The sequence below is a fragment of the Vulpes lagopus genome, chromosome 8 (genome assembly GCF_018345385.1).
Source record: "Vulpes lagopus strain Blue_001 chromosome 8, ASM1834538v1, whole genome shotgun sequence".
Lineage (NCBI taxonomy): Eukaryota > Metazoa > Chordata > Mammalia > Carnivora > Canidae > Vulpes > Vulpes lagopus.
In genome coordinates, this window is record NC_054831.1 from 11130212 (window position 1) to 11155218 (window position 25007).

At 36.4% G+C, this 25007-nt stretch overlaps 1 protein-coding gene across 11 annotated transcripts in view; it reads right to left on the reverse strand.

Moving 5' to 3' along the window:
* AGFG1 (ArfGAP with FG repeats 1) overlaps nt 1–25007 on the reverse strand; it is an 82607-nt gene that overhangs the window by 32904 nt on the left and 24696 nt on the right. For all 11 annotated transcript variants that reach the window (XM_041765854.1, XM_041765853.1, XM_041765849.1 and 8 more), the window contains 3 exons: nt 5687–5802; nt 2261–2423; nt 1086–1239 (listed from right to left, as the gene is read on the reverse strand). In XM_041765854.1, the coding sequence (XP_041621788.1) occupies nt 1086–1239; nt 2261–2423; nt 5687–5802 (433 nt within the window). The remainder of the gene's footprint in view (nt 1–1085; nt 1240–2260; nt 2424–5686; nt 5803–25007) is intronic.

The following is a 25007-nucleotide window of genomic DNA, read 5'->3' on the forward strand; positions in this document are numbered from 1 at the left end:
TAGAATCAGTCATGTATTAACTTTCCTCTAATTATACCACTGGATATCAAAAAATTTTTAAAGAAATATTTCAGCTCATAAATAAAGGAATGATAAATTTAGAGTATCAACATTCTGTATCCAGGCACAAAGCATCAACAGCTCACATTACAAATCAGGAAACAATTGGTATTATGTGCTTCTTAAGTGGGTAAGTAGCAGGTTGCCCCCCTCCAAAGAACGAACCTGTAATAGATCACGAATCTAGATCCAACCATCAATTTACAGAGAATAAAGAGGAGAGGGGAACCTGTTAAGGGACCTCAGAGTGGTGCAATCAACAAATTCAGATTAAAATCAAGTAAAAAACTCTACAGGACAAATAACCTGATTTCTTCAACAAAAGAATAACAAAGGAGAAAAATGAAATGGAGGAAGAACCCACAGACTAAGTAATATATCTCACAACTACAGTGTGTACACCTTATCTGAATAAACTGTGTGCGTGTGTGTCTGTCTGAACTGGAATGGAAAATCCAAATTGAAAAAAAAATAAAAAAAGAAAAAAGAAAAGAAAAGAAAATCCAAATTGTGACTAATGAATAATAATAAATATTATTACTATTATTTACGGAGTGATAACACTACTGTAGTTAGGTTTAACAAAGTTCTTGTTTTATAGATATACGTAAAATCTTAAGAATAAACTAGAATGTCTAAAATTGCTTCAAAATAATGTAAGAGGAGGAAAAGAGTAGAATAACAAATGAAACCAGATTAGTCATAAGCAATGAGTACACACGGGTTATATTAACTGGTCACTTCTGAGTATGTGCAATTTTCCATTATTAAAAGAGTAAAAAAAAAATATTAAAAAGTCTTTTCCCATTTTTCTTTGGAAAGAGGTCATGTCAGTATCTGACATTAAGTATAATCTCTTCTGTGATTAGAAAAGCACTACATGGCTACATATTACAACTCAACAGCTATGAGGGCCCACGCCCTCAACAACACATTTACTGATATTTAAGTTTTAAAAGAGAATGGATGTTTCTTGGTGCTATATATACATGTCGTCCAAAAAAGCTGTTGGAAAAAACACTTACCTGCATGACTGTTGAAATGTGCAAAATTAGCAAAATTGGCTGTAGCTGTTGACTGAGGTGCTGGAGCAGCAAAGATGTCTGAGCCAAGATCACTTAAAAGGTCAAACTGCTTCTTTTCCTGCTGCTGCGCTTGAGAGCGACCTACAACCGGGGACTATAAACCACATATTAACTATAAAGAGTTTCCAGTCAGACCTGCTACATTTTTATAACATTATTTTCAATTCACCAAGCTTAAAACACAGTTTAAAGATTAGAGCACATAATCTTTTATTTGTAGTTTTGAATACTTTGATATTTTTTAAAAAGCACAAATTTTCAACATCTATTCCCAAATTATCTCTCAATTCTAAGTACAAAGCCAAAAGCAAAGAAATAACTGTATTACAACAGTTGTTATACCTTAAACACAAGATAGACTTACTGCTAACAGAGCAATGATAAGACTTGCAGAAAACACATGCTGTTTATGATGTGAAAGAGTACAATATACTGACTTAGCCTTTCATTTTTCACTCAAAACTCTTGTGAAAACTAAGTAATTTTATTCAGATGCCCTAGTGTGTATTATTAAAAAGGGTAGGTTTTAATTCAAATAGTACTATGCCTCAGAAGCATTCTTGTGTAGGACAGACATTGCAATGCCAGAGAAGAACAAATGTGTCACAGGTCAATCAACTGTAATAAAGCACAGAAACAGACACTTTTACGCCAACTTATGAAAAGACTTCCATCTGTTTAATTTTTTTTAAAAATAAGGTATGTAAGTCACCTGTGTTTCAATGATAAACATGCTTCACAATCAGGCAAGGAGAAAATTTTACTGCTAAGAAATCCTTTCTTGTAAAAGTCCATCACAGAGACTATACTGCTCTAACTGAGGAGTTAAAGTCATGTTTTACTAAATGTATGTTATACGATAGCTAACTATTAACAACCTTCCTGTAGACCTTTACAAACCTATGGCGCACATTCAAGGAAACTCTAATTTACAATAGCAAAAAAAGAACAAAAACATGCACATCTTAACCAAGATTCTTTAATATATTATAAACCATTAGGATAGAATGCTATTGACATTTAAACTTATGCTATGGTCTTAAAGAATTCCCAATTTCATGATACTCACTATCCTTCTTAAGTAGAAGCCTCTACGAAGACTTGAGACTACTCACCTGACTAGGTGTGCCCTTATTTAAGTGCAGAGCTGGTGCTGAATCTCCTAAGAGAGACTTCAGTGGTTTGACCTCAGGTGTGCTGCTTGTGCTACTGGCAGAGGACCCTGAAATAGATGCATGAACTGATGCCACCACTTTGGCTTGTTCTGGAGGGACATACCTAAAACATATGAAAAATTAAGCAGACAGTTACCTAAGAAAAATGTAGCAAATACTATGCTTAAAAATGATAAACTTAATTCTCATTTTTTACAAGATTATTTCAACATTAATCTTATTTCAAAACCCTCTTAGAGCTGATTGCATAAGACTGCACTTAACTGAAATACGCATTTAGCAAGGGTAATAAAGACTAACCACAAAACTTGTTTCAATTATAATTTTTCTTAGAAATAAATAAAATATAGTAACTGCCTTTTTTTTTTTTAACAACAGAGGACCTATAGTTATTCATTACTATGAGCAGTTAAAACTCTAATTTTCATAAGCTAAAGTATCATAAGATCATAAATAACATTTGGGAAGAGAGAAGAAAGGAAAAACATTTATTACATTACAGTTAATAGTCTAAAATATAAAGGTCTATTACAAATCTAGGAGAATAAGATCAACAACTCAATTTTTAAATAAGCAGAAACAGTTCACAAATGAAGACACAGAAATGAAAACATTTGTAACCTTAGAAAAATGCAAATTAAAATATTCACATCTGCTCTGAGCATAAATTTTATAAATTTTGTTACTAAAATATATATATAATTAAATATATAAAATATATAAAAAGGTCTGTTGTGTGTCCCAGAAGTACAACTTCCAGAAACTTCTCTTTAGGGATTAATTGAATAATTAACACAGATACATGTACATGCATGTTTTCATAGCTAATTTCAAAAAACTGGCCCCATATCAAACATTTATCAAGAAAAATATACTCAAAGGGGAATACTACAGAGCTACTCTTGTTCTGACATGGAAAGATGTCCCAAAGACTTTACAGGTCTTTCAGGTTTGATCTCTATCATGTAAGTACAAGATTTGTAAGAGGAAGAGAGTAAAGAAAGGGAAGAGAGACAGGAAGAACACAATCTCAAACATCACCAATGCTAATCTCTAGGGCTGGGATCATGTAAGAGCCTTCGTTTTATTTCTAGGTTTTGTCCCACCCTACCCTACTCCCCACTCTCCACCTCCATATCACTTGGAGGACTTAGGAGAGAGAACAGTGGTTGAGAGCATCTATGTGTTCTAGAGACAGAGTTCAAATCACAGCTCTACCACTCAACAGCTACAAAACCCAGGGCAAACTACTTTAACCCTTTGTGCCTCTGACTATTCATCTATAAAATGGAGATACAGCTATGAAGTATGACCAAGTTAACACTTGTAAAACACTTAAAACAGTTCCCAGTACAGGTGTATTAGCTACATAAGTGTTAGCTATTATCAAACTATATAATAATAACAATACAACTGCTTTCCCAATTAATGGGACAGATGCAATATGAAAATGAAAACAGGAAGTTATGTTTTCCCATAATCTTGTGTATTCACTGATGATATCCATTTTTGAGTAAAGTCAAGTCTTATGAAAGGATAAAACCAGATAAAACTATATAATTCAAACATTCATCTGACTAAAAGTAAAAAAGCTAGGCTTGTATAGCACAGGAAGTGAGTATGAAAACTGGTCAATTTCAAAACCCCTTCAGATCTAAGACCATAGCCTCAAGGTTTTAAGTACAGTGAGGATCTTTAGGGAGCATATACTTGCACAGTGCTTATGTCATCTTAAAAACCCACCACACACTGCTCTCTCATTACAGATATGCAGCAGCCTGAGTTCAAAATGCACAGGGTCTGGCCCGCCTGAATGTGGGTCACTCTGTCTAGGTGCCCTCTGTTCGAGTGTGTATTTGTATCATTCTTATCATTACTACATTGTTTTTCTCAGGACAGAAAAAGTAAAATGAGTTATAATTATTTGAGGTTTACAGTTTTTTGGGTTATGGTCTGAATTAATAATTTTATTATTATTACCATCATAAATGCAAGGAGGGAATCTACGGTTTTAAATCTATCAACTCTTATGCACACCTTTCTTTCACTAGCGGAAGATAAACTATCTGAAACCCTAGCTAAATTCAATTCAAACTAACTTTCTGAGTTAGTAAAGCTGTCGAAAAAATAAAAAATTAGGCGTTGGCTATCCAAGGAGAAAGGTCTAACTACAGGATACAAGGTCTTGGAAATTAAGACCTGAAACAATAGAAGGATAATTATACACTTCATTTTAAGAGAATCATTTATGCCACCACGTTTTTACTATTACCCTACCCTCAAAAGATTTTCTTCTTTCTTGAACTAGAATTTTAACTAATGTGCTTTTTTATCTGCATTCATACCTAACGTATCTAGTGCCACTGAATGTAGCCCTAGCTCTGGCTAATCCTGCCTTGCAGAAAGTAGTCTCCTCTAGAGAACAATAAGAATCCAAGGTTCGTAGAGCACATAAATCAAAGCTGCTTCTTTCTAATGTGTTCACTGAATGAGGGTAGAGATATCTCACCCATGAACCACAGCAAGTACTCCCTAAGGATTCCCTGGGTTAAAATACAGCTCCTCAGGGAAACAAACAGCCATTATTTCCTCCTCATCTAGTCCCCCCTATTTGTGACTCCTAAATTTTCTGAAGCCCCTGAGAAGGAAATAATACACCAGTGAATAATGAGTCTTAGTAAACTGAATTGTGTTCATATAGCTAAAAATGATGATTCCAAAGTAGCTGAACACTAGCTTTAGACATATTTCCTGCTCTGCTTTTTAAAAGGCTTTACTAGCTGTAAGTCCAACCTGTTTTAACTTCTTTTTAAAAATTAACATCTGATGGATTTAGTCAGGGGAGCATAAATGCTCCCGTCTTAACCAGGTAGTAAAATGACTTCTTGGGTGAGAAGTGAGGATATTTTGAGCAAAGACTTACTGCAAAATGCAATTAAGTGGATGGATTACTCCACAAGAGCTTTAGCACAGTGCATACTATATAAAAGATGCTAAATTCTTGCTAAATGAATGAATATTTTAAGAAAGAGGCTGAATAAATCTAGAATGTCTTGAGAAGCTTATAGGGCTACAGAAGGATTTGAAAGGAGGATCCCTCTAGCTTTCCAAAAATGGGTAGGAAACCTGGGAATAAGGAAAAAGGAAGGTACTGTTAGGCACAGGTGACTCAAATAGAAGTCAAGACTTTTAGAAACCAAATGCACAAAAATGCCAGGATATAATGAGTCTCTATCTACCTACATACCTAGCTCCTTATTTCCTATTTACCTAATTTTAATCCTTCCTTCTTTATGTCAGATTAATCTTACCCATAATTAATATGAATTTGGGAGTCTTTGCTCTAAATACAAACTATTCACTCACCATCTTTTCTTTTCATACTTTTCTTGTAGGAACTCTTTCACTTTTTGTGGATCCCTGAAGTCTGGAATTGCTGAAGATCTATCATCAAATAATCCTAGCCAAATCTGTTTACAGACCTTTGGAAAGAATTAAAAAAAAAAAAAAAAGTGTTAAATTCAACATCTTCACTTAATGAAATTTTAAGGGAAAATTAGAATTCTTTCAAAAAGCTAACCTACTTAATACCACAGCTTTCAATGAGAATATTTACCACAAAGAACCACCAAATGAATAAATTTATTTTAATATATTCCAGTATGCAATAAAATCTTAGCAAAAGTATCATAAAAAATAACACTTCATAGGGGAACAACTAGTGAAATGGGATTTAAGAGGATCTGGGACTTGCTGGTCTTGAAGTGATCACACTGGAAACCCTGAGCAAAGTCATGTACCTTTATAAACCTCAGAGTTCCTTCACCCCATAAAACAGAGGAATTAGACCAGCAGCATTTTCATGGATCTCTGACAGATTTTAAAAATCAATCAAAAAGAGGTGCCTGGTTGGTTCAGTCAGTAGAATACATGACTCTTTTTTTTTTTCCTTTTTGGATTTATTTATTTATTTAGGAGTGAGAGTGAGCGTGCATGCATACATGCACACAAATGGGGGCAAGGGAGAGCAGAGGGAGAGTGAAAGAGTCTTAAGCAGACTCCAGTTGAACACTGAGCATGATGTGGGACTCAATTCAACCATCCTGAGACCATGACCTGAGCCAAAACCAAGAGTCAGATGCTTAACCAACTGAGCGACCCAAGTACTCCTAGAGCATGTGACTCTTGATCTCAGGGTCATGAGTTCAAGTCCCATGTTGGATGTAGAGATTACTCAAAAAAGAGAGAGAGAGAATATAAATCAACACCCGAATGAAAACTACTAGAATCATAAATGACGTGAGCTTAAAGTAAAATAACAATAACAAAAATACAAGGCAGATACAACTCTAGCTTTATAATTACCTCCTATGCTTTTCCCCTAACAGATAAAAAGTACCTTTTTAGAAAAATTACAGGCATGAAATGATGCAGAACTCAAATAGAACACAAAGAGCAGAGAATCATAAAGAAAACTGATAAGGTGGATTTCAAAATTTTAAACCATTGCTCTTCAAAAAACTTAAAAAGTAAAAAGGCAAGCCACCAATTGATAAAATGTATTTGCAAAATGTGTTAAGAACCTAAAAGAATGTGAATCCAAAGTACATTTAAAAATTATTAAAATTCAATTATAAAAAGCTTGTCAGAATAGTCAAGAGAAACTGAACACACACTTCACAAAAGATACACACACTGCAAATATGCATCCCCAAATCCCTAGTCAAGCAGAAAATTAAAATGACACCAAGACTCCACTACACAGACACTCATAGATACCACTAAATGGCTAAAAATAAAGATTAACCATATCATGTATTGGTAACAATACAGAACTGGAACTCTCAAGAATGTTAAAAAGGTACAACTACCTTGGAATGACTGTTGACAGTTTCTTAAAAGTTAAATATATACCTACCGTATGATCAAGTCATCCCCATTCTAAGTTTTACCCAACAAAAATAAAAACACCTATCCAGAGGATCCCTGGGTGGCTCAGTGGTTTCGCACCTGCCTTTGGCCCAGGGTGCGATCCTGGAGGTCCGGGATTGAGTCCTGCAGTTGGGCTCCCAGCGTGGAGCCTGCTTCTCCCTCTGCCTGTGTCTCTGCCCCTCCCTCCCTCTCTCTCTCTCTCTCTCTTTCTCTCTCTATCATAAATAAATAAAAATAAATCTAAAAAAACAAAACAAAACAAAACAAAACAAAACAAAACAAAACAAAAAACACCTATCCATACTCAGGTTTGTGCACATATTTCACAGCAGCTTTACAGATAACTCCAAAATGGAAACAGCGCAAATGTTCATCAACAGGTTAAATGGATCAACTTTGGAATATCCAAGTAGGATACTATTCAGCAATTAAGAGGAATAAACTATTGACTGAATAAACCTCAAAGTAATTATGCTGAGAAGCCAGTCTGTATGATTCCATTCATTTATATTTTAGAAAATATAAACTTATCTATAGTGATAGAAAGCAAATCAGCGCACACATTACAAATGGGCACCAAAAAACTCTTCAGGTTGAGGAAAATGCATGTTGTCTTGTCACTATAGTGATGACTTCACATACATCAAAATTCACCAAAATATGCACAAGTTATTGCAACTGATTATTTCTCAATGAAGCTATCAGAAACTAGTCTATAAGTTTCCAAAATCATATTATCTTAAAAAATATTTATGACACTGTGACAAGAACACAGTATCCCGTTTCAAAAAGTCAAATAAATATTTGAGGAATCAGAGAATGAAAGGCAGCAGCATACCTATCAATCTTACCTGCTCACTGAAGTGGGTAAGTAAAAAAGAAGGACTTTTTCCTCTATCTGTACCTCAAGCATGTTTCAAGACAACTTTTCTTATACTTCCCTCCTACTCCAAGCTCAGTACAGATACTATACATACCATCACTGAGGCAGTGTAGCTTACACACCTAAATCCTAGGCTAAGGCACAACCTTGGGCAAAGCCCAAGAAGTGCAGACTCCCAGAAAGGGTGACGCAACTTATGGCCAGAAATACTATTAACCCCGTAGAGGGCCAGTTTCTCCAAAAACTATTTAGCAACTTAAAAAGAACCACATAGGACTCTCCTCAGTCAGAAACCTGACCAGTGATTCTCCAAAAATGTAATTTTGAAGGAATCTGTGGCTTTAAAAATTACATGTATAAAGGGATGACTGGAAGTTTCTAATTCTTTTATCTTAAAAATTCCCAAATGAGAAAACAAGAGACATGATAATCATTTGTCCAAATCAAAGAATTATTAACTGTAACTGACACAATCAGTTCAGGACACTTTACAACATTTAAGTCTTTGCATTCCAAGAATCTCCATTAACTACCATATGCAAATTTTAAATTATCAACAGGTAGTGAAAAAATAACAAATAGACAAATAAATAAAAAGGAGATGGGCTGAAGAGAGATCATTAAGTTACTGTCTTGGCATTCATCATGGTAATACAAAGCAAAGATGAAGTGCTTGATGGTAAACTTTATAGACAGCTGACAATTAGCACCCTGTAGGCCCTGCCACTCAAAATTCTGTAAAACTGCTACAGTTCTGCTCCTACTCTCTGACTGGAAAAATCAGCTGCTTTAGGGACATCTGGGGTGGCTGTTGAGAGTCTGCCTTCAGCTCAGGGTGTAGCCCCTGAGTCCTGGGATCCAGTCCCACACTGGGCTCCCCTCAAGGAGCCTGCTCTTCTCCCTCTACGTCTCTGCCTCTCGCTGTGTCTCTCTCATGAATAAATAAATAAAATCTTAAAAAACAAAACAAACAAAAAAACCTAGCTGTTTTGGTCCGCTACAAATTCATGCTCTCTCACTATCAAAGTCACTTGACATTAGTCAGTTTTTACTTCTATGTTAACCCACAGTAACTATTTTCTATATTGCTCAAAATCCTAACTATAAGGGCTACTCTTGGCAGTTGAATTTGTACCTTCATACCTAAATGAAGTGGCTCTCAAAATGCATTCCCCAGGGGCACGTGGGTGGCTCAGTCAGTCAAGCATCCTACTCTTGGTTTCAGCTCAGGTCATGATCCCAGGAACTGAGGATAGAGTCCCAAGTCAGGCTCTATGCTCAGCAGATTGATTTTCTCTCTCCCTCTTACTCTGCCCCTCCCCCAGCACATGCGGTCTCTAAAAGTAAGTAAATAAATCTTACCAAAAAAAAAATGAAACATATTCCCCAATTCCCTGGACCAGCAACATCAGTGTTACCTAAGAACTTGTAAATAAATGTAAACTTTCAGGACCCATCTAAGACCTAAGAAATCAGAATCTCAAGAGACAGCTGCCCAGCCATGTGTCTCAGGAAGTCCTTTGAGTGACTGGGAAATAGGTCAGTCTGAAAACCAATGCTTTAGTAAAATCTAGGCCAGAAGATGGAAACTTCCTTTCCATTTATATACAAACACTACATATAGTTTTCAGCATTTCTCAAAATTTTGTAGTCACTAATCCTATCATTAGGCAACATTTATTTAAGAGAAACAGTGTTCCCGGGAAACATCTGAGAAAATGTCACAGTCTCTGTCTCGTTGAGACCCATTCGCCTTTTAGTTCTTGAAATACTGGCTTCTGTTATTATTCTACTAAATAGTAACTGCACGTTCAGGCTTATAGATTTCTTGATAGGAAAGTATAAAATTCTCTTTTTTTGCTTGCTTTGTTAGTAAACTGAAAAGGGACTGTTTCTCCAAGTTAAAGGAGAATGGGAGAGTAAATTACTAATACAGCAAGCAGTATGGAAGCCTATGGTCATTAAGTATTAAAGTGAAACCAGTCATAGTAGTTGTAGGTTTCCCTCCAGCTCCCTCTGGCTATTTTAGGTACAAAGCAGTCAAGTGCTGGCTTTAATCAAGGTAAAATACAACAGAGGTTAAAAAGAAGCGGTTATAACAGACCATGGATCTAAGGTGAGAAAAACGCAGATAAGATGATGGAAAACAAAGAAGTTTAGCCTCCAGTTATACCACAATTGTTGAGAGTCAGAAATTAGAGGGAATGCGCTGGGAAGAGAGAAGTGGAGGTGCTCAGAGAACAGGATACCTGAACTTGACCTCTGAGGGGGTGATACTGTTATTGATAAAAAGTCCAAAACAAAATGAAGAATTATTGGAGGTTAAGAGGTCAAGGAATTCAGAAGGCCAAATTATCTAATATTATGATAATCATGTGGATTATCCATGTGGATATTGAGATTGGCAGAAATGATTAACACTAGTAGAAAAAAAGACATTATGAAAGGAGCTAAAATCTTTAATGAATGAGGGATCTGACAGGTATGACTGCAATCAGAAGCCACAGCAGTTGATAAAATCTACTGGCACAAGAAGCCCCACTGAGGAGCAAGAATGATACTTAAAAGCCACCATCTGGAAGAGCTGCACTCTTGATGGAATTAGTTTTGATAATCTCTTTGAGAGTGGTGGATAATCAGTTCTAATTATAGAATAAATGTGATGGATGGGGGGAGTTCAGAGCCTAGACTAGGGAACCAGACAGACTGAATATAAATTCCAACTCTATTTATTTATTTTTTTAAGATTTTATTTATTCATTCATGAGAGACAGAGAAAAACTGAGAGACAGACAGGCAGAGGGAGAAGCAGGCTCCATGCAGGGAGCCTGATGTGGGATTCGATCCCAGAACCCCAGGATCATGCATGCCCTGAGCCAAAGGCAGACACTCAACCGCAGAGCCACCCAGGCATCCCTCCAACTCCGCTTAGTCATAGAACCTGCTTCACAGGGATGGTGGAAGGGTTCAGTGAGTTAATAGGTGTTTTCCACTCTGGAATAGGCATGCATATATAGTGAACTTTAACTCGTATTAGTTAATATTACTTTCGAGAGGTGGATTATGGAATAATGAGGTGAGCAAGGGCTGGAAAGTAGAGGTCTCCTCAGGAACACAGGAAACTATGAGTCTCCCTTCTTTTCTGCTGCAGACAGAATCAGAGTTGTCTTGATAAAATAATCTCCCTCCTCCAAACTTCTGTAGCACTTTGTACCTCTCACATGAGACTCATTACCAACTGCCTCATATTCAAATTACTGCACATGTCTCATGTACTATTGAATTCCCTACAATGCTTAAAACAAGGGGTGGGGCCATACTGTGTGTTCAGTAAACGTATCGTTAATGCTCAAACCACACATCATTTATTTACTTTAAGGTAAAATTACACATCAGCCAACAGAATAAACTCATGAAATTGTCAGGATATTTTTTTTCCTTATTCTAGTGCTAATCCACTTTAGAAGAACGGAAAATATTTTAAAGCATACTTATGAGTCAGGGTTGCCACAGAAAACAGTGGTATACTCAATTTGGCAAATCTGAAATAAGTTTGACTATTTACAAAGCACAGGGAGGCTGTAAGGAAATCATATGAGAGTATAGTTCCCCACATTAGTAATGGCAGGGCCCAACCCCATCCACTTGCAGTGAAAGAAGGCCAGGGAGAGGTCAGCAACCTTAAAAGGAAGAGGGCTACTTGATGGGAGTTTGACCTTTAATGGAAGGATGCAGAAAGTAATACAAGAAATCCCACAGGGAAGAAGAAAATAAATATTTTAATCTCTTCCTCCTTCCCCTCCTTGATCTGCTTACCATACTCCCCATCAGCTAAACCCAAGTGGAAGCCAGGAGTCAAGAAAACCAGTTTGTGTATCCAGATAAAGCAGCTACCTGGAGCCAGATCAGGGTAAAGACCAGAGCTAGAAGGGCAGATGGAAGCTATCCAGCACAGCACCCAAACCATGGTAATAAATACACGCAGTGGAAGGAATTTAACAAACTCAATTATGGACACCAGAGATAGGAAACATCCATACTAATTCTCAATTACTCATATAAAAAAAAGGAAGGGTAAGAAAACAGTCCTCTACCAGGCTTGAGAAGGAAAATAGATATGGGTAGAGATTATAGCTTTATAATCCCCTCATGGACAGCAAAATAGAATAGAAATTTGTGTGAGTGGGAAGATTACTGACTCCATGTATGATATAATTATGGCATTTGATAATATTACCCTTAAAATAGAGAAACAATAGGAGACTTAAAGAATTGAAAATTTCATGAATAAGTAACTAATATCCACTCTTTGAAAGCACAAAGAAAAACTGAACAGAAATAAAATATTAACAGGTAGAAGTCTCAAGAGAGATACTATGTATCATCAATACATTATTTTGCCCTAAAAAGAAAGTTTTTTGGCTTAATTTGCCCTAAAAATCCCATATCAGAAAAATATCTCCAATACATGTTATGACTCAAGTTAACTACTAGAAAAATAAGTTATTAACATCTCCTATACCCATCCAGCCTACATTAGCATGACTATGCTAATATTTCTTGGCCAGTGGGTATTTCTCCATTATAGCCTATCTAAAGGATATATATTAATTAATAATGCTTAGAGAAACAAACACTATCTATAGGACTTATGCAAGAGAAACCAAGAAGTCTCCGTGTATATATCAATGCAGGACTGTACTGTATGGTTTATTCAATCTTAAAATTTGGTTTTAAAAAACGCGCACAAATTAGAACATATGCAACTGATAAGCTTGAAGAGGCACTCTCAAACCTTATGTGCAGATCACGGAGACCAGAGCCTTGGAGAACCAGACACATAAATGGATATGTGAGGGAATATGATTTATATCAAATCCAATTCATTTAATCTTAGGCTGTTGTTTTTAATTTAAGCACAAACTAACTTATAATGGCTTCCTTAACATAAAAATCAAATTCTTCACAATTTTGGCTCCAAAGGAGCCTTGATAACTCTGCAGATTCATCTTCTATCATCACTCTTTCCAGCCACATAGACCTATGAAAGCCTTCCCTGAACATCCAATCCAAAGAGGGCAATATCCCCCACACCAAATTTCATACATTCATTACTACAATATGGTATTTCTTTTCACCCCCTTTATTTCATAGCTTCTAAATGTAAACTTCATGACGCAGGAATCTTCTGAATCACCACTACTTTCTTCTCTCAATGCCTGACACACAGCAGACACTAAATAAATAACCTAGCTCATGAGTGAAAGCAACTTCCTATCAAGTGTTGAAATACATGAACTGCAGAAATTATATTTTCCCTTTGCTCCATCTAAAATATACATGCTGACCTAGAACATTTGGCTTACCCACTTACTCATGCAGAAGTAATAAATTCACTGATCCAAATTCTCACATTCTATACAGACCAGAGGTTAGCAAATTACACCTCACAGACTAAATCTGGCCTACGGTCTGTGCTGGCAGCTACAGTTTCACTGGATGACAGCCACGTGCACTTGTTTATCTACTGTCTATTCGGCTTTGTTGTGTAGCTACAACAGAGACCATGGTCCACAAAACCTAATATGTACTGTCTGACCCTTAACAAAAAAGGTCTGCCAACCCCTGATTTACCTGAAACTATGGACTTACTATAATACCATCCCAGCATCCAAAAATAATAACAATTTAAATAGGATAATCAATAAAAGCTTGTTTTAGAAGCAAGCATCCTACTCTGCGTGAGGAGTAACAGAGATGAAACTAAAAATGAAAGAAGCCTTTCCCTGGAGGAAGAACTTTCCAAGAATGAGGAGTATCTAAGGGCCAATTTATTATATAGACTCATTAGAGACTACATTAGAGACTACAGGAGAAAAAGTACCAGAGTAAGTTTCATGTAAGGATTAACAGGTATTTAACACTTGTTTTCTAAGTGACTGATAAGTACAAAGAAATAGAAAAGATAAAAGCAGCAAATACTTAGAACTCTAGAGAGTAATTAAATGCAATGGAAATAGCAGTAAAACTTACCTGAAAATATCTACAGTCTGTAAAGGAGACCAGGAGCTTTAATTCAGAAACCTACTGTGGCCACTTAGTAAAAGGCAGTATACACAATACACAGCACATTCCCATACATGATTTCAATTTAGACTGTGTTCCAGGTAGGTTTCAAAGAACAAAAACCCAGCTATTAACAGTTCAGATAAAACAAGTTTACACAGGAAGCATATAGCAACACTTCAAGAAAACAAAAAGTTTATGGGAACCTGGGCTGCAAAAAGAAAACCATCTGGGACCTAGACTATCTATCTGTTGCCAAAGCTCCTCTCCACACTTGTCCCACCAAACACAGTTTATCACCTCTGATTCTCACAGTATGTCTACAAAGTCACTGCTCTTATCTTAGTACACGATTTTTTTTTTCCCCTGTTTGTTAAGACTGCACATGGCCCAAACATATACTGTCTTTTTGGTTTAAGTGACTCACCATTTGAATCCAGCCTCTGTGAATCTTAATTCAATTTCTTAAAAGAGGAAGGATCTGATTAGTCACCGGCCCCCAAGACTAGCTGTCCATTCCTGGTCCAGTAAGCTGTGTGTTTTATATCTTTATTTTGTGTTTTTTCCAAGACAGGGAGGGAGTCTCTCCCCTTTCTTCCATCAGCAAGGACCATGAGCATGGTAAGCACTCCCAGCCCGAAACACACCTTTATTCATGAATGTGCTTTGCAAATTATAAAAAGCTTTATAAATGTAAAATTTTTAGTGAAGTCACATTAGTTTCGAGAAAGGTTATCAATTGCCCTAATTTCGTGAACTAAGATGACATATGTAAAATTTATGTAAACAATTGTTCTTTTAATTTTGTATGCTATGTCTTTAAAAAGCTTCCCGGTATTAGTTAAATATATCAATATCTGATTTTCCACTGCTTTTAGTATTTAAAGTCCTATACATTTAAATGTTAAACAGATAGCTATATTTTCTATTAATTTTTATGGTATTCTCTTGTGGCTTTTTTATTGTCTACTCCCAAGTATATACATCTTTAAACACTACAATTTAGTCTGTTTCTAAGCCACAAAATAATTTGTTTTACAGAAAAGTTGCAAGTGTAGTAAAAAGGAACTCCCACATACCCTTCACCCAAAGTCTCCAATGTTAACATTTACTTTACCATTCTCTCTTGAGACAAAATCTTTTCTGAACCATTTAGATTTGAACCTTCTCTTCCTAAGTGTGTATCTCCTTAAAATAGGGGCATTCTTTTATATAATCATAAGCAAAATTATCAAAATCAGGAAATAAACATTTTGTTTTATTATTATCTAATCCACAGACCAGCCAATTATCTTATTTATGTTCTTTATAGCAAAAGGAAAAAGTTCACCTGGTACAGAATCCATAACCATCTTGTTGCCTTTAATCTGGAACAGTTCCTTTATGAACCATCCCTTCATGTGTCTTTGCTTTCATGACCTTGACATCTTTGAAGAGTACAGGCCAGGTATTCTGTAGTATGTTCCTTTTTTTTTTTTTTTAAGATTTTATTATTTATTTATTAATGAGCAACACAGAGCGAGAAAGAGAGGCAGAGACACAGGCAGAGGGAGAAACAGGCTCCATGCAGGGAGCCTGATGTGGGACTCGATCTCAGGTCTCCAGGATCACAACCTGGGCCAAAGGCGGCGCTAAAGCGCTGAGCCACCTGGCCTGCCCAGTATGTTCCCTTTTTTAGGTTTTCTCATGACCAAAATTTATGTCACGCACATAGGTCATGTTGTCTTTCTCAGTGCATTATATCAGGAGACACATGATGTCATTTAGTCCCTCCTGGGTGATGTTAAGTGACATATGCCAGATTTCTCCACACTGAAGTCATGATTTTTCCCTTTGGGATTAATAAGTATCTTGTAGGGAGATACTCTGAGACATTTTCCATATTTTTATTGTTTTTGCACTTTTAAATTTTAACTTTAAAATATTTCTGAAATTTATTTTAGTATATTACGTTAGTTAACACTCTACCTGACTTGCCCTTTACTGAATAACCAATCCCTTCCATACTGTACTGCTGAAATTCATGTATAATAACTTGATACACTTGATATATACTAAGATTACAGCATATCTCGGGATCTAGTCTATAGATCTGTGCCTATTCTAGTTTAAGACTATTGTTATTACTGCATTTATATTGCAAATTATTGCCTATAAGCACAGATATATTTAGTAAGTAGAGCCAATCCTATTTACTCTTTGGTTTACAAATTCTTCTCAGTTACTTACTTCTTTGCTTTTTTTGAATGAACTTTAGAATCACCATCTAAAAAGAAAAAATTCACACCACTGTTTTGGTTTCAATCATTTACACTTAACTTGTGAACCTCTTAAAGCACAGCATTCTCAGTCCCAAAGATAGTTATGAATCTTATATGCAAGACTGCCAAGAAGGAAAGATTAAACCAAAGGTTTTCATTTCTCTCCAAAGAGAAAGTTTTCAACTTCTGTATTTTCCAGAATGTAACCAGAACAAGATACTCAGCAAAGAAGCAGAATGGGCAAGTTAGCCTAAACACATTTCCTTTAGAACTGAATATGAAGAACAATTTTATGATATGATATGAAATAAGAACTATTTGTGGATTATGAATGGTTTGAGGATAGATAGCATCAATACCAGTAAACCACCTCCAACAAGAACACTACTCCAATGTTTAACTCAATCTATGGTTCAATGATAATAATGGATTTGTACTGACACTTGTATTGTCTGGTTGTCCTGGTGACTGAAGGCATGCATTTGCCAGGCAGCTGACTGAGACTGGGGATGTAGACTCGGGCTGAGGAATAGAGAGACTAAGGGGCCCAAATGCAAAACAAGCCTCTGAAGTAAACCTGATCTGAACCACATTCTGTAAAAATTAATGATCAGAAGAAGAAACATTTAGCTGTCTTTGAACATTTGCAAATACAAGGATGGCTCACAGGTTAATAAAAAAGGAAACAAAAAGGAAAAGGAATATTCAAGCAAAGCTCTTCTAAGCAGAAATGAGGTTTGAAGAAGAGTTGAGGTTTTTAAATAAGGTTTCCAAAACAGATTATCTTAATGTCCAAAGGGGACAATTTGAGCATCAATAAGAATAACTACAACAGAGAAACACATCAAATAACTAATTTCATAATGGTATCGAAAAACACACACAGCTAGTTGGTCACTGTTGGAAGATGCTAGGGAACTAACTCATTTTGAAAACAAATAGTGAGAAAAATAGCTTTATCTGCACTACGTAGTTTTAATGTGCTTTAAAAAGAATAATAAAAGTATTAATGTAAATGACATTTATGAAAATTGCTACATTTTCTAAAACCAAAACTATTAGTGAAAAAAAGTGGCACTGTTCTACATCTTTGAAGATTTCATTAATACCGGATTAAACATTAGAGAGTGGATTTCTCATCTATTTCTGGATCTTTACGTTATATAGCTTCTGGAAAAGTCTCCTGTTTACTCAGGAGAATGAATGTAAAAATAGCAAATCAAGTCTTTAAATTATTATTAAAAATTTCTGACATTACAGAATCCCTGAGAAGGTCTCAAGGATCCCCAACAGGTCCCCAGATTGTAACTAGAAGACCAGTTAGCAATCACCACTTTACAACCCCAAATTAATGGATGTAGGAATAAAGAACTGCAGCAATAGCTGCTAACCACCCCGCCCAATACAATGTCTACCCATGAACGAATACATCACCCAATCTATGAAACACTGGATCTTACCCATTCTTCAAATTAAATATGAATCTATGAAGCTACTAGATCCAACTATCAATTTACAGGTAACTACAATGACAGAGGACTACTGACACTATCACATGGACAGAATCAGCAAAATCCAGACACTGGAAACTACTAAGCAAAAAACTGGGTTGGGAGAAGGGAGGAGCAAGAGAGAGGAGAAGGAGAGGTCAGGGGGAAGAAGGAAAAGAGGGAGAGAGAATAGGAGTAAATAAATGGAGGGGAAACTTACAAAAAAAATAATTTAAAAAGGCAAGCAAAGCAGGTTCCACTTCCAGTCATGTCATAATAGCTCATATTAACACCCAACTCTCCAACAGATGACAGCTATAAACTCTGCACACACAGTGCAAACTATCAGAAGACACTAAAGAGCGACCACAGCAAACAGAAACTGGAGAGGAAAACTAGAGATTTGCTGGGTTTTTTTTTAAAGATCATCACTAGAAGGCAGGACCCAGTCGGTGTGAAGCAGAGCTCGTAAAACTCAAACAGAAATCCACAAATCTTAAAAAGGAGATTGCTGCAACGAGAGCAACTGAAAAGTGAGAGGCAAATCCAGGAGGGAGAGAGTAAGAGAATAGGAGGCACAAAACTTGCAGGACAACTCTGCCCAGATCTGCCCAGATCTCTGGCTCACCCTTGACCTAAGCATGTGTGGGGCTGACTCCAAGCAATTAGAGACTAAAAGAAGAGAGATTTTAACTGGTATCCTCCATGAGAAGCAGAATTTGCTGAAGCAAAAAGTGAGAAAAAGAATAAACAAAACCAATACCTTTTGAAGGAACAAAACGGATTCCAGAGGCTCTACAACCTATCTTTTCCAATATTCTGGATATAATCCAAAATCACTAGATTTATACAAAGAAACAGCAAAGTGTGGCCTACAATCAAAGAAGCAATCAGCAGAGACAGGTATGATATGATATGATATGATATGATATGATATGATATGATATGATATGATATGATATGAAGACTTTGGAATTAGCAGACAATGATTTAAAGTAGCTCATATCCCCATATGTAAGAGCTTAAAATGAGTAAGACTATGAAATCTTAGAAGAGAAATAAAAACTATTAAAAAGAACCAAATGTAGAGTCCACAAATGAAAAATACAAATGAACTCCAAATAAAAAACTGGAGTATGGAGATAACAGAAGAGTCAGATAGAGATAAATAGAAATTATCTACATCTGATGACTGGAGACTGAGCTGAAAAAAAGTAGTTAAATAAATATGAACACATAAATAGAAATCTGAAGAATGAAAGATTGAGAAAAAAAATTAACAGAGCTTCAGGGACCTGTAGGACCATATTAGAATGTATAACATATGCAGGTGAAGTCTCAAGTGGAGAATTGAGGGAGAATAAGGCAGAAAAAAGTATCTGGGAAAAAAAGGTCAAAATTTTTCCCAATTTTAAAATAATTTTGGGTGCACCTGAGTGACTCAGATGGTTAAGCGTCTGCCCTCGGCTGGGACATCATCTCCAGGTCCTGGGATCACGCCCCAAATTGGGCTCTATGCTCAATGCTCAGCAGGAGTCTGCTTCTCCCTCTCCCTCTCCGTCCGCCCCCTCCCCCCTTCATGCTCTCTCAAACGAATAAGATCTTTAAAAATAAATAAACAAACAAAATAATTTTGAGGACAAACTAACAGATTCACAAAGCTCAGCAAGCACCAAAAAGTATAAACCCCCCCACACACATACTTGTAAAGCATACATAGGTTACATCATAGTGGTACTTTAGAAAACAAAGATAAAGAGCTTCAAAATGGCCACACTATAGAGCAACACAATATAAATATCAGATAATACACTCTTTTCAAAGAAGGAAACAGTATTACCAAAGGTAAAGAGAGACATTGTGTAATGACAGAAAGACACTTTTATCAAGAGGACATAGTAATAATAAATATGTTGGCCCGAACAAGTTTCAAATAAATGAAACAATAGGGAAAAATAAACAAATCCACAATCATTAGTTAACTGCTCTATCAGTAACTAATAAACTATCTAGACAAAATCAGTAAGGCAGACCCTACAAGAGGTGAACAGCACTATCAGTCACAAAGTTATTATTGACGTTTATAGAACACTATACCCAACAACTTCAGAAACACATTCTTTTCAAAAGCACATAATATGCTCACCAAGACAGACTATGTTATGTGCTGGACCATAAAACAAGTCTCAAAGAATAAGAAAGGGTTGAGAGAACATACAGAGAATGTTCACTGACAAAAACAGAAATAAATCAGTAAGAGACATAGAAAAACACCAAAGATGAGGAAATTAAACAATCACCTCTATATAATCCACGGACCAAAGAAGAAATCACAGGGGAAACTAGAAAACATTTTGAACTGACTGATAAAATATAACATATCAAAATTTGTGCAAAGCAGGTAAAGCAGAGGATAAAGAGAAATGTATTGCTTTAAAATACTAGAAAAGCTGTCGAAACAATTTTAGATTCTGCCTTAAGCAAAGAACAAGTAAATAACACAAAGCAAACAGAATAAATGAAGTAATTAAAGAGAAAAACTGTTATAGAATCTATACACATTTAAAAGAGGAGCTCTCAAGTTTACGTCAATAAATACGACAATTTACATGAAAGACGCAAATTTTCTGAAAAATCCAAATCATCAAAACTGATACAAGAAACAGAGCATCTGAATAACCACAGTGGTCACTTTCATTTTCTGCCCCAGGGACACTCAGATCCCAGCATTCCCTTCTGTCCTCAAGAGCCTGTTCATCTCAATTTGAGCAGCTGGCCAAAGATGACGGCGTCATCCACTGCCATGTTAAGATTCCAATACTTGGTACAGAAGATGCCAACAGAGGAAGGAGGAAAAGGGACAGAAGGGAGGCAGCCCAGGCTTGGTCCTCATGCCAAACAACAGTAGATCTCTAACTGGGACATATAAAAACAGGCAATACACCAAATTTGAGCGGGGGTGTGGGGAGCACAGTTTGCCAACTCCTAATTTAGCCATGTAGAGGAATCTTCAAAGGAAGGGAAACCGGAGGACTTGCGCTACCTGACCTCAAGATTGACTGGTGTGGTACTGGTGTAAGGACCAATGAATAAATGAATGAAACTGAACAAAGAGCCCCGAAACATACTCATACTTACATGGTCATTTCATGTTTGACGAAGGTTTCAAAGCAATCTATTGAGGAAAGTGTTTTTAACAAATGGAGCTGGAACAATTGTATATATTCTAAGAAAAATAGAAACCTCAACCTCTAACATACCATATATTAAAATTAATCTGAGATTAATCATAGATATAAATGTAAAACGTAAAGATTTCAATGCTTCCAAGATAAAATGAGGTTATTACAATTTGGGAGTAGGTAGAGATTTCTTAAGACAGCTGAGAAAGCTGTTAACTATAAAACTAAAAATTGATAAAATTCATCAAAAAGACAAACTTCTGCTTGTCAAAAGACATCAATAAGAAAATAAATGAGAAAGCCACAGACTGAAGGAAAATACTCACTAATCATAGAGAAGAATAAACAAATTCTGATCTTCACATCATCTATTCATATAATAGAAAAGTATTAGGTAATAAAAAAGGAACATGTGTTCACATGCACAACTCTCAAAAAGAACTTTTACACAAAGAAGCACACTTAATTTATATTTATGAACACAAATAAAAACCAAAACAGTGGTTGCTTCTGGATGAGGCAGAGACTAAATAAGATGGAATGGCAAGGAACTTTTTGAGAAGACAGTCAGGTTCTGTATCTCTGCAGGGGTCTAGGTTATCAAATTGGATGCATTTATCAAAACTCTTCCCAAGGTAAGATCTTTACATTTCAGTCTATGTAAATTATACCTCAAACAATTTTTAACAAATACTGAATTCCAACTAATGATATCCTAAGATTTAAGTGTTGATATGAACTAATGTTTGCAGCTTACTTTGATTTTTATTTTTTTTTTTTTTCGCGCTTTACTTTGAAATGTAAGAAAAATATAAGATGGATGAACAGCCCCGGTGGCTTAGCTGTTTAGCATTGCCTTCAGCCCAGGGCATGGTCCTGGAGACCTGGGATCGAGTCCCACATCAAGCTCCCTGCATGGAGCCTGCTTCTCCCTGTGTCTTTCCCTCTCTCTCTCTCTCTCTCTCTCTCTGTGTCTCTCATGAATAAATAAAATCTTTAAAAATATATATATAAGATGGACTAATAGACTCACAGATATGTGCTAAAGCAAACATAGTACAATATTTACTGTACCTGCATAAATTTCCCACTTTTATGCATATTTGAATTTTTTATAATGAAATGTTACAAGGTGGAAGGGGCAGAAGGTAGGCAAATGTGGCCATTATGCTGTGGCTTTGAGCAGCCTCTGCCCAAGATAAGATCTTGGGATTCTGAAGACAATACAGCATGTAGCTCAACCTGGCAAGCAGAGCCACTACTGCACCACCACACTCACACTTCTAGAGAACCCCCCTCACCTGCAGTAAGACCTACAGCACCATGCTATGACAAGTTCTGCAATGGAAGATGACTGCTCACAACCACCTTATCCTTGCAAAGATCCTTGAGTCACAGGCCAATAGGAGACTCAAGAATTGGTGGAGCCCATGGTCCAGTAGAAGACTGAAAAGATATCATCTAAAACTCTAAGCAGTTCTTGCTGGGCATGGCCTTTGCTTACTCCTACCCAAAGTTGATCTTGCCTGTGCAGGATGGCTTGCATTTCATGAAAAAGAACAAAGAAATCTTCAATATCATTCCTCAAAAATACCAATACCAATTCCTCAAAAGTCTATGCTATGGCCCCAGAACCTGTTTCAACATTCTTCTTACCAATTCATAAAGTACCATATAACCAGATGGCATCCTCTGCTGCCAAGATGAATGCTAGTGGCTATACTGGTGCTATACAGTTTTCCTGCTCTGTAGTAAGAACTAAACATCAATTGTTAGAAGGCTATATATAGCAGCTGATGCTGGGGCAGTGGAGGAGACATAGGTGAAGGACTATACCTCTGACGTGTACCACTTGGACACTTGTGCTGCAGGTCTGACTGTGAGGCCTAAAGTCATCTGAGCTCTTCTGTTTCCCAAAGACTTAAGATGGCAGGGCCCCCAGGCTACAGGGTATCCAGCCCCATTGGTCTGAGGCCCCCACAATCCTGATGCAAAACTGGCTCTATCCCACAGACCAAGTGATACAGGCTCCAAACCATAATCATCTAGTCTCTGATCTCTTATCAGCAGTACAGTTTCAAAACCCATATTAACCACTCACTGCATGTGGACCTTGTATCTTGATTTATACAAACTCTTAAGAGAACGAAAAAACTGAAATTTATGAAGTAAAAGAAATCTGAATAGTGTCTAGATAACTAGATTATTGTTAATTTTTATGGATGTGAAAACTATGTACTGTGAGAATATATTTTTTAAAGTTCTTATTTTTTTTTTTTAGAGATAACATAAGTTGATGAGTTTAAGATGAACTCATAGGTCTCAAATTTGCTTCAAAATAATAAAAAAGGGACAAGACCACAGTTGGTGGAAGTCTGTTATATTATTCTATTTACTTGTGTAGATATATGAGTATCTCCATAACAAAAAGTTTTTTTTTTAATTTTTTTATTATTTATTTATGATAGTCATACAGAGAGAGAGAGAGGCAGAGACACAGGCAGAGGGAGAAGCAGGCTCCATGCACCGAGAGCCCGACGTGGGATTCGATCCCGGGTCTCCAGGATCACGCCCTGGGCCAAAGGCAGGCGCCAAACCGCTGCGCCACCCAGGGATCCCAACAAAAAGTTTCAAAAGAAACAAAAAAGACTAACAATTTCTATTTTTTAATTAGATCCAAGGAAGTTTTTAAAAAGATAACACAATGATAACAAGAAAGAAGTAAACAAAAAAGCGGAGATAAGAGGAAGCTAGAATGACTGAGACAATTAAGCTAGAAGGAAATAATGTGACCTGGGATACCAGTGCAAAAACAAAGTTAAATAAATGCTCAGAACAGTAGTTACAAACTAACATCTACCTCCTTCTACAATACTATGGGTTTTCAGTCACCAAACAAAAAGACCATGTTACAATACGTACAAAACAAAGGTACAAAACAAGCACTTCTCACAGATTACAAAGGAAAACAAAGCTGAGGGAAAAGTAGTTTGCCCAAATGACAGGATTCATCTTATTAGTGGTGGTGAAATCAGACCAAAGATTATTCTGAGTCCTAATCTGGAGGCTTTAGTTGCTAGAGTGGTTTTCTCAAATGATAGTCTACAGCCTTCAGGTTAGAATCACAGTGCAGTTCTGGCCAAAAATGCAAACAGACAGTCCTTTGCTACACTCCACATCCAGGGTTAGTATCTCTGGGGAGTAAAGCCCATGATTTTTCACACCTACCTACCTACCTACCTACGCTACTACAAGTAAATCCAATGAAACCCACATGGTTCTAAAGTTTCCAACTCCCTTGGGTATATACTCTTGTACATTCTCACTGTTTTAAGTGTAATGAAAAGGTATATAAGATTATGCCACAAAAATGTCTATACTGTTTTAAGGGTAGTATAGCCAATACAGAAGAAACTACAAGAGCAACAAAAATAAAATTTGTGTAGGGGTGCCTGGGTAGCTCAGTAAACTAAGCAAGCAACCAATTCTTAATTTCCACTCAGGTCACGACTTCAGGGTCTTGGGATAAAACCTTGTATCCAGGCTCCCTGCTTAGCAGGAAGTCAGCCTGAGGTTCTCTCCTTCTCCTTGTCCCTCTGCCCCTCCCTCACACTCACTCATGCACACACACTCTCTCTCAAATAAATAAATAAATCTTTAAAGAAAAATTTGTGTGGTATCTTATAGGGAATGTGTGTGCATATATAAATTTTTAAAGTATGAGTGAGGGTTTTATAGTCCCTGTCAGCCACAATACTCCTGGAAGACTTGATAGGAGAGTAAAAATTTTATAGGGCTTTAAAAAAGATTCACAATAAATAAAACAACATGAGCAAAATGGCAAGAAAACTGAAATAGAGAGCATATCTGGAA